The sequence below is a fragment of the Gobius niger genome (assembly GCF_951799975.1).
Source record: "Gobius niger genome assembly, chromosome: 16".
Classification (NCBI taxonomy): Eukaryota; Metazoa; Chordata; class Actinopteri; order Gobiiformes; family Gobiidae; genus Gobius; species Gobius niger.
The window spans coordinates 1,005,939-1,016,355 of NC_136867.1; the positions used below are offsets into that span (position 1 = coordinate 1,005,939).

General features: G+C 44.6%; 1 protein-coding gene across 5 annotated transcripts in view; it reads right to left on the reverse strand.

The window, feature by feature from the left end:
- Nucleotides 1-9,126, reverse strand: part of qkia (QKI, KH domain containing, RNA binding a) — a 150,906-nt gene extending 141,780 nt beyond the window's left edge. For all 5 annotated transcript variants that reach the window (XM_079573220.1, XM_079573221.1, XM_079573219.1 and 2 more), the window contains exon 1: nucleotides 8,683-9,126. In XM_079573220.1, coding sequence (XP_079429346.1) covers nucleotides 8,683-8,827 — 145 coding nt within the window. In that variant the 5' untranslated portion in view covers nucleotides 8,828-9,126. The remainder of the gene's footprint in view (nucleotides 1-8,682) is intronic.
- Nucleotides 9,127-10,417: the final 1,291 nt, after the last annotated feature.

The following is a 10,417-nucleotide window of genomic DNA, read 5'->3' on the forward strand; positions in this document are numbered from 1 at the left end:
CTACCCCTCTTTTTGTTCATTTTGTGTTCTTTTTTCCCCTTTTGTAAATATTTTCCAACTTTTTTCTTTTTAAAAAAAACTTTTTTTTCATTCAATGTCTCCAGAATCGAAAGTCATAGAGACTTCCCATTTTTTGAGTTGGAATCTGCTGATTTTTGTCTTTCAAAGAAGCTTCCTCTAAAACACCTACTAAACATGAATGTCCTGACTAAATCAGCCCTAATAAAGCGCCCCCTGCTGTCACTGTATTTTCATTTTTGGCTTAATTACACTAATTTGAGCTTGATCTAGTCCTGGTGATACGGTCGAAAGAGGAGGTGACTGGTGTCAAAGATTTGAGAGCCAATGATTTAGGCTGTACAACGTCAACAGCAAAATCCATCTGTGTTTAATCCACCTTTCACATTCTCACAGCTGTTGATTTTGACAGTGGTTTACATTACATATTGATTTAAATAAAATGAACTTGACATGTTTCCATTACATACCTTTACGTACAGCAAAGTCCTCTTCATAGTAGTGGTGGTAAAAGTTTTTTACTGAATCTTAATATCAAAACAAAAATTGCAAACCTAATAAACATCCCAATTACTTGCCAGAAAAAAATCACTTATCTTTCCAAAATTGCTCGGCCCTTTTTTTTCTAACAATGGCCATTCCCATTCAGCCGCAGTTAATCTTGCAACTCAACCACTTTCTGCCAACAATCTGACAAGACGAGGGGAAAAGAAGACTCTCCTTTTTTCTCCTATGCTCCGCTAACTCACAACTCCGGCGCTTCAGTCACGGGAGATGTTATATGGGCTGTCTCCTCCTGCCAAAGAGAAAATATAGCAATTTGAAGCGCCTTGTTGTGCTGGCAGATCATAAAGTGAAATAAAAAAAATGAACTGCACGTGTGGGCCGGGAGGGGGGAGTGTCACCTCCGGGAGATGAACAACTGTGACGGACGGGGGTTTAAATAAAAACAGGGGGGGGCTGTCGGTCGCGGTGACCTTGAGAGGCGTCAGGCGGGTGGTGTCGCCTTCCCCCCCCCCCCCTCCCGCGCACCCATGGGAAGCAGCTGTGAAGACTTGAACAAATGTGGAGGTAGGGGACCCTGTAAGTGTCGGGCATTTGGACCACGCGGGGGCTTATCGTTTGATCTCAGTCGGGCAGTTGTTGGGGGCAGTAGTGATGTCGAGATTAACCGGTTTTACAATGGCCGCGGCTATATAAGCTCACGGCAGGTGGGTCGTAAGAACGTTAGGACCCGCGGTAAACCGCTGTCACGTCTCATGAGCCGGAACGTATTTGTGCCTGACGCTGCCACTCGCCAGTAACGGCTGGACAATACAAACCAAAGTCATTTTCATGACTGCGTGACGTCGCCAAAGAAGAGTCCCAAAAGAACCACATGCAGCTGCATTTTTTTTTTTGTGGTAAAGACAAAAGTGAAACTGTGTGAGCACGTGGAAATCAGCGGACATGTTCATTCATTTGTTTTGGAACTCTTTTTCTAAATGAGGGTGAATTCATGAGAAGCAGATACAGGAATATCTTATTATTAGAAGTGTGACAATACATCGATTTCCGATATATTCCTTCCGATATATTTTGTGGAACGATACGATACTGATGCATATTAATGAGTGACATCATGCATATTAATGAGGCAGCAGTGCTCCACTGTTTTCAGCGTCAATAGAGGCCAATAATGATTAAGAATTCAGTCAGGACAGCAGGGGGCAGCACTACAGTTTAAAGCACTTGGACCAAACACTGTCATACAAATAACTTACTTTTAATGATAGTTTTATATGAATAAAGATGATGAATTTGGGATTGATTTATTCCTTTTTAAACAGGACTATGTTTTCTTAATGTAAATGAAGTCACTGACGGATCTATTGACCCATTTTCAGTCTGTAAGTCAGGGATCATTACAGACACAGAAGAAAGTGGTACAAAGCACATGAAAAGAAATGTAAATGATGAATAACATGTAGTATGTATCGTAGGTCATTTGTGTGCAATATATCGATTATCGACGTATCGATAGATAATTGTTATCGTAAGACATGTATCGTGAGGTACCAAGAGGTTCCCAGCCCTGCATATTATGGTAGCTCTGTTCAAACATTCACACCAATTTGTAGGGCTGGGCAATTCGTCATGGAACTTTATAATGGACAGGTTTACAGCTCCTGGTTTTGGAGTTTGAACAAGTTAAAAACTGGAGCAAAAAGTGTGTTTTTGTTTTGGCCGAGGTTTAAATAAAAATAACTAGAGCATAATTCTGACCTTTAAAACTCCCTAAACTGACCTCAGATTATGAATGTGACCAGTTTGACCATTAGCGGAAACGTCCTTCGACCCTGCCCTCGTGGACGACATGCCTGGGCTTGGGTGCAAGGGGAGGGGGTGTGCAGCTGTTTGCGGGGACGCATGGTTTCAGGGAACAGCCTGAAGGACAGTGAGGGGTTTTCTGCTCTCATTAGGCGTCCGCTCGAGAGCAGACAGTGACTGGGCTTAGTCACATTTCTGACATCGCGCCGCGGTCCAAAAGACAGGAAAAAGTTCAAATGGACAACAATGTGGATTCCAAACATTATTTTGCGTACTTCAGCATTGACACTTTAGGTTTGAAACTACAAAATGAATGACTGTGTATGGAAAAGACTGGCCTGGAGTGCCCTCTGCAGGCAGCAGTGGGAATGAGAAAGAAAATAACAAATACAAGGTTCCTTTTTTCCAAGGGTGTGCAAACAAATGGATGAGTATTTGATGGCCGAACTGCAGGGAGTCTGAAGTAGCGTACTTTACCTGATTCCTATGTATATGTTGTTGATGGAGGTATGTTTTTAAAGGCATTATATCCTTTAAATGTCAGATGTAATTAATTATACTTGCATAGTACAGTACCTTTGTACATCTTAGCATTTTACAACTTATAGCACACATACTTATAGCACCTTTGCTTGCGTCTGTGCCAGCGACACTCCTGGACTCACTTTCTACTGGCACAGAAGAGAGTGAAGCCGTTTAAATAAGGCTAAAAACAACATGTCAGGGGACAAAATGAACTAAAATTCACAAATGTTTAAATGATAGACTGAAGAAGAAACCAGAAATGTTACATTCAAACATAACCATCCACAAAACGCCAACTTATACGCCAAGTCAACTTTTCCCCACACAGATGTACAAGCAGTTTACTATGGTTTGTTTTAATCCGTTTGCAGAAGCCATATAGACAAGTGAGCCAAAACAACAAGTCACGGTGAGTAAGGGAAGCGATTAAAGCACAAAACGCCTTGTGCAATCCTCCCCGCTGCTGCGCAGAATTACAGCCAGCGAATCCAGAGAAAACTTGCTTCAAATATTTATCAAACGTTCCAAATACCAGCGGGAGGAGGGAGCGGGGCCTGTTTTTTTTTTTGTTGGGGTGGGACGCTGTTTTGAGTTGGGGTCGGGCCGGGTGCGTACAGGAAGGGTGGATCTGAATGCCACATGTCAGCAGGCACACTCGGCCAAGAGGGTGGGCTGAACAAACAGCCCTAACAGGAACCAGACGGGGCGCACGGGGGCAGATTGCATCACACGCGCTTGTAATATTTAGCATCGCACTGAAGTTTGTGCTGCTGTCCTAGAAACGACTGTAAACCGAGCATGTGGTGCGGAACGTGTGAGGAAATCTGCGGCAAAGTGTGTGGCGGGTCCAGTTAAGTCGCTTTATATCCAATGACGTATAAGACTAGACAGTGGGGCTCAAAGGTTAAGAGCAATCACATCAGAAAAGTGCAGTTTTAATTGGCAAATCAAGAAGACTGTGATTTTGAAGGGAATAATGTCCTCGTGTCTCTGTGGGCTCTCACAGTGGATGAATCTGCGCAACGGAGACTAAAACTAAATCCTTTGGTGAACAGAATTTGTACTTCATATTTTGAAATAATGTCTATGTAAGGAGGACTGAAGTGGGAAAGGCACTGTGACAAGAATCACTTTCAGCAATTGGCATGCTAGGAAACCGGTTGCGCCGTGAAGAACACACTGAGTGCAGAGTGATGGCTTTGGGCGGTGGTTCCCAAAACCTTGGGTGGGGGTCCCCAGATTATTTCAAGAAGAAAAAAGCCTAGACGATGTGAATAGAAGTTGTGAAATCCATTCAATTACTCAAAATAAACTGTTTAAATACACATTAACGTGATTTTAAAATGTTTTTCCTGGCCTAATGTAGCATAAGAGGCAATAACTTGGAGGTCCTGAGTTGTTTACAGTTTTTGGGGTCCCAGTAAAAACGTTTGGGAATCCCTGGATTATGGGCTTAAAAGGTCCTATACAGACAGCAACGTGTCATACAACGGGGAAGAAAACCTGATTTCAATCAAAACTTTTCCCTTTTATAGCTCTTTTCTGGCGGACTATAAACATACTTATTACACAGCAATAAAGTCAAGCCAAAAGGTCCATTTGGATGTTTTTTTTGCGGCAAATTGTTCTGTAGAAACGAAAAACTGCACTTGTTTGCCAACGTAGCATGAATCTAATGTTAGCTTCACTAGCTTACGGGTTAGCACTGTCCGTTTTTTAAGTCTTTATGGGCTGTTGAACCCTTTTGCTCTTTGCTGTGTCTTTACATTTATATGTAGTATGAAAGTATATTCATAATTCAGCATTTGTTAATGTAATGGTGGAGAAACGGGAGAAAGCTCTGCCTTTTCTTTTGTTTTCCCACTCTGGCGACTTCGAACATGACCGTATATGGGCAGTTCCAAACATGCCATCTGTATCTTGTTTTATATAACTTTACCCCCATTAACCTTGCCAACTTTGAAATATAAATTAAAATAAAGTGTCTAAACCAGGCCTGTTCATTATCTTACTGAGCTCATCGCGACGCACCAGCTAAAGCTACAGTGGCTACAGCTAACATCCACAGCTAGTCCATTACTACAGAGAATTGTCATGACCTTTGCAGTGCTTCCATTAAGAGTCAGACCTCTGGTAGAGTCACGTCCAACAGCAGTGACGGGAGCACTATAGTATGCATATTAAGTAGGCAGCCATGTGCTTCTGGGGTGTGCTTAGCGCTAGGCCTTCAAAACAACACTGACACTTAATCCTGTATCTTTCTGTGGTTTTTTAAGGGTCTATCCCCAAAGTGAATCTGTTTGGTGGTCGTGGGAGGCTTGCCAACTGACTGACACAGTGGCCTATGTCCCCTAAAAATGTGGCCCATTAAAACAAAATGAATAGTCCTGGTCCAAATAGTGTGTTTGATTTTATAGGTCTGATAAAGAGCGGTTAAGCTTTAGCCCAGCAGAGAGCGCACTTCTTACTTTAATGCAACAGGCACCAGCAAGTCAAAGGTTTCAAAACAGATATGTATTGTCAAACACGCTTATCAGCGAGAGGAAGACGGTTGGGCCAAGGTCAGGATCAGAACACGTTTGGGGACGGAGTGCAGAATGTAAAACACAGAAACACATTATAGAAATCTCTCAGTGACGCCCCACCACGTTGTTTTTAGCCGTGGTGGGGCGAAACTGACCCGCTCTGCAAGATTACCATTATCAAAAGTTGATTGTGCATGACATCGGTCCATGAATGAAGTGGAGCGCTTGTGTGTTTTTGCAGATGGAATGCACCAACAGTTAATAGCGTCAGCGTGTTTCCTTTAAGTCTGCTAAAAGGAGGGGGAAATGCAAATCTAATCACAATATTTGTCAGGAAAAAAATAGCAATTACATTTACAAGTAAACACCTCGCCTGTCTCTCCGCTTCTCTCTTAAGTCTCACAGAACTGGCAGGCTATTGCTGGATTGTTTTTCCTCATGTGTAAGAAAAAAATAAATAAAACCCCCAAAAACAAATCTATCTTGGGTAGCGTGGCGCCTTGTCCCTGAACTGCGTTGGCACAGCGGTGTGAATTTGGGGGCTGGTGACGGTAAACGGCGGAGGGGGAATGAGAAAGAAAAACACAACGGCTTCCTGACTTTACACTCGCTGCAAACAAAAACACACGGATCCAAATGGAGCGAACAGATGCACTGCGCCCCCGATTCTTCAAACTCCAGTGTTTTGCAGACCTCGTGTTAAGGACTTTTTTTAAAAGCTTGAATCAATCGCACAGCAGGTAACGTGTAATTGTTGCAGAGAAGTACAAGGGTAGCGCTATTGTGACGGGATGAGATTTAGAAAGATTTGCGATTATTTTGATTACAAAATCCCTGCTGTGAATAGCAAGAGAGATGTTGAAAATTCATTTAAAAAAGAGAACACACAGTTACTGAGGAAACAAGCTATGACTATAAAAAGTATGCTGCCCATAGATTGAGGTAAGTTTTTTTAAAGATTTATATTATTGCACTGGAGAAGACTCAGAAATTAAAATAACTCTTCCACAAACTGACAATCATGGCGTTGTCACTAAACCAGAGAAAAAGAGAAATTCCATCCGAGTGCATCAAAGCCAAGGTAGACAATACAAACAGCATTCTGTTTGAAAGCCAAGACTAGCCGCCATGGTCGATTAAGTGTTGACCAAAGACCTACAGTTTCCTCCATTCCTTTGGCGAGTGTTTGCCGAGTGTCGCCGTGGGTATGTGCTTCTGTGCACGGAGTGTCCTGTTTATCGGCTCTGAGAGAAGCCCGGGAATCTTAGCAGACCGGTTCAGCCGCTACAGACGGGAACACAACTGCTCATCCAGACACGCAGCTTTCCACCCAGGACACGGCTCCTCCGCTTCATCCTGCCTTTGGTTAACCAGCTGCCGGAGCGCTGAGAGTCGGCTGTGTCATTGTGCACATTGAAAGACAGTGATTGGAAATATTGTTTTGAAGGGATTGGATACATGTGCGTCCCAAATTATACGGGTTACGTTTTTTGTGTGTTTTTTTTTAGATCCAGTAAATAGAGATATAGGACCAAATCACACAATCTTGAAAAGATTCTATAATTGTACTCCTGCTTGTCCGTAAAATTGTGGAAAGACACCTGGCAATGATTTATCAGAGGAACTTGTCATTTGATTTACGTTTGGAAACACTGAAATATGAACCGCTAAGCTCATACAAGAATCTCCTGCCTCTCTGAACATGTTTGTGGATGTCTTTACTACTGAGTGAGCAGGTTTATAGGAGGACCTCATGGGGACTGAATGCGACTCATTGTTGATTCAATTGCGAAATGATATGTGCAGCCCTACCTCAGCTCTAAACTCGGCTTTTTCTCATATTGGCACCATGTGGTCGGAGCTCAATCGGTCGCCGAACTACATCGCTGTTCTCCAGACAGCGGGGACAGTGCGCGAGGGGGCTGTGGCGCTCTGTAGTGTCCCCCCACTCCGTTACATAAAGCCGTGGGTCCAAACCTTCCGCTTACAACGGCTTATACCATTGATACCCCCAACAGAAGGCACATAACAGCGCGTTTCTCTGTGACATGCCGGCTCTGGGCTCACAGCGCTGACGCAGGCAGACATATCAAGCCTAGGATACACAACACATGCACAAAAGGCGACGCAGTTTTCGGTCGGGCACGCTTCCACGAGAGGACTGCAGCACGCGGGGGAAACGGACCATAGGCTATTCTCAACAGAAAAGCACCGTGTGTTTGCACCGACCGCGGGCTGCCACCACAGACACCCCCCCGTGAGGAGGAAAAGTTCCCCAGCCCCGTCCTCCCCTCTGCTCCTCACTGGCCATTGTTTAGGCAACAAGCAGACACATTCCTCCGCTGGAAGCTCGGCCGCTCGGGCAACTGGTCACCCCTCAATGTGTTCAAAAGACAAACCACTGAGGAGAGTCTTCTTCTGTGCACATTCGTAACAAATAAGAGAGAAAAAGAGAGAAAAGCCCGCTGTCCTCCTCCTCTCGCGCGGTCGTGTCTGTGAACCGTGGCGGAGTTAGCGCTCGGGTTCCTTTCGAGTTCATGAAAACAAGCCCGGAGTCTCTGCTAGCCTGAAATGTGGCTAACCCACCCGAGCTACAAACCGCTCCAACATGTGCAGTCAGGCCCGTGTGAACGCACCCGGCCTCCCCGACACAGCTGTCCGCGAGGAGCTCCACAAACAGGGTTCAAAACCACAAATCTTTGCGAAGTTTTGTTTTGTTTTTCAAGAGCGGGTGAAAAAGTTTGTGGACTTGTCGCCACACGTCTGGAGTTGAGCAAAGTAACTTCACGGGTTAGCCCCGTGACTTTAAAGAGTCTCACACAGGAGCGCTGCGCAGGCTACGAGCACGTAAACACTGCTTTAAAGTCACTTTGAGCCAACTGTAGCTAGTCCTTCACATGTTACTAACCACCACTTTATTAGCTCTGGCTTTAATTCTGTTACAATACACTGTTATCCCCCGTAAGTACAGTAATAACATGTTTAACTGGTCTGGACTCGGTACGTGTGAAACTCCACTAGCTTAAGTGGCTACGTAGTAAAAAAGTAAAGGAGTCCAAACAGAGCCACATTTGCAGAGTTGGATCGTGTCCCTGACAGTGGACACACTCGACTGGTTTTTTGTGTGAGGTTAGCGGGTTTTACTTGAGGAAGAGAGTCAGAAATGCCCGTCTCGGTGAGGGTTTTTGGGGGACCGCGTGAGTGTTTCGCCTTGAGCCCCGAACCCCGACGATCACGCTTCCCACAGCGGCGGCGGCAGAGGCGGCCCCTTCCCCACACTCCCCTCCACAGACCCGGGGCTTACCTTCATCGAGGAGCCGCTCCAGGTGTGTGAAGATGCCGCACAGATTTGGCAGGCTGGTCATGAGCTTCTTCTCATTTAACAACTGCATCAAATAGTCGGGACTCGGCCTCGGTCGTTCCTTCACTTCGACCTCTCCGACCATCATCTTTGCAACAAAACACAAGCCGCCGCTAAAAGCGCAGGAAACAGAATCCTCTTGTGCGGCGGAGAACAAAAAAACGGGGAAAAGAAAAAGAAAAGAAAAAACTTAAGTCTTAAAATCCCTCGTTTCCCTCCTCCCGGTGAGAAGAACCCTGTGTAAATCGTAAAAAAAAAAAAAAAAAACAGCTGATCGTCCTCGTGGTGTATGCGGAGAGGGGCCCCCAAAAAAGAAGCGTTATGTCCGTCCGTAGAGTGGTGGGTCGCGGTTACTCCAGTGTCGGCCGTGTGCGCTCGCTCGCTCGGGGATTGTGCCACTGAAGGCGCGGGAGTCCGATCCACCCGTCAGAGCCCCGCCCCCCTAACGGCTGATTGGTCCGGGAGCCTTCCGAGGAACGGGCAGCAGGGCCAGTAGGCTTCCAGAGCCGCGCGGAGAGGGCGGGGTGGACAGTGTGATGGGCAGGGCCAGGGGCCAATGGCGCGCCACCCGCAGGAATGTGCATAATGTCAGTGGAGTGTTGTCAACAGATGCCTGCTCCCATTTGGGAGTATTACAGGAAAGATGGCTTCTATAATTGATCAGATGTAACATGACAAATGTCGCATGGAAATAGACGGTGATGTCGGACAGTTTTAGGGAATATATATATATATATATATATATATATATATATATATATATATATATATATATATATATATATATTTATATTTATATTTATATTTATATATATTTTTTTTTTGCTTCTTTGTTTTGTTTATTAGGGGGCTGTATCCATTTGACGGTATGCAGGAGAAACTGTAGCTAGTATCATTTTATTTCACATCACAAAAATAGACAAACGAAAAGTGGGTCAAATGTTAAATATTATTGTGTTAACTATGGTTTAGCAAACATTGTGTCTAATATGCACTTACTGTATATAGGCCCTATACCTTTGTGATGATGACATGAGGGTCTGCCATTGCTGTGTAGTACCTACATATTGTAGCTAGTCTCCAATTGGAAAGCATTGCGCATTAGACATGTGAAAAACAACTTTAAAGCCTAGTTTCTAGTTTTCTTAAACTTTCTACAGCTAGATCTTCCTCCTGTGATTACGCTGGGTTAGTTACAATTAAAGAAACCAGGCTGGTTTTCGTAAAAAAAGAAAAAGTAGAAATGTCGTACTAATGAGGGACTGTTAGCATTGGAGCAGTGCGAGCTACACGTCCATAAGGGCGGAGTCTACAGTGAAGATCCCGCCCTTATGCCTTTTTTAGGAACATGCCTCGTCAGAGCTGGGGAGGGGGAGTCTGTAAATCCGCCATGATGTCCCCCTCGAGCGTGGTCATTGTGGTAAACGGGGAGGAGTGAGCAGGAGTCGTCTATTCTTTTGAACGGTCTATGGTTCAAACCCATTCCTAGCTTATCTGTAGCATCCAAAGTGCTAGCATCTCAGCAAGGACAATTTCATGGGCAAAATTTCAAAACTTGCAGGGTCACTTTTCAGGGTCATGGTCATAAAAATGACAGGGCCGTTATGAAATGCTTTAGAATTTGATCCACTATGTTTTTCCTACAAATGTCTGCTTTTGCAATATACTAAAGAGCAGG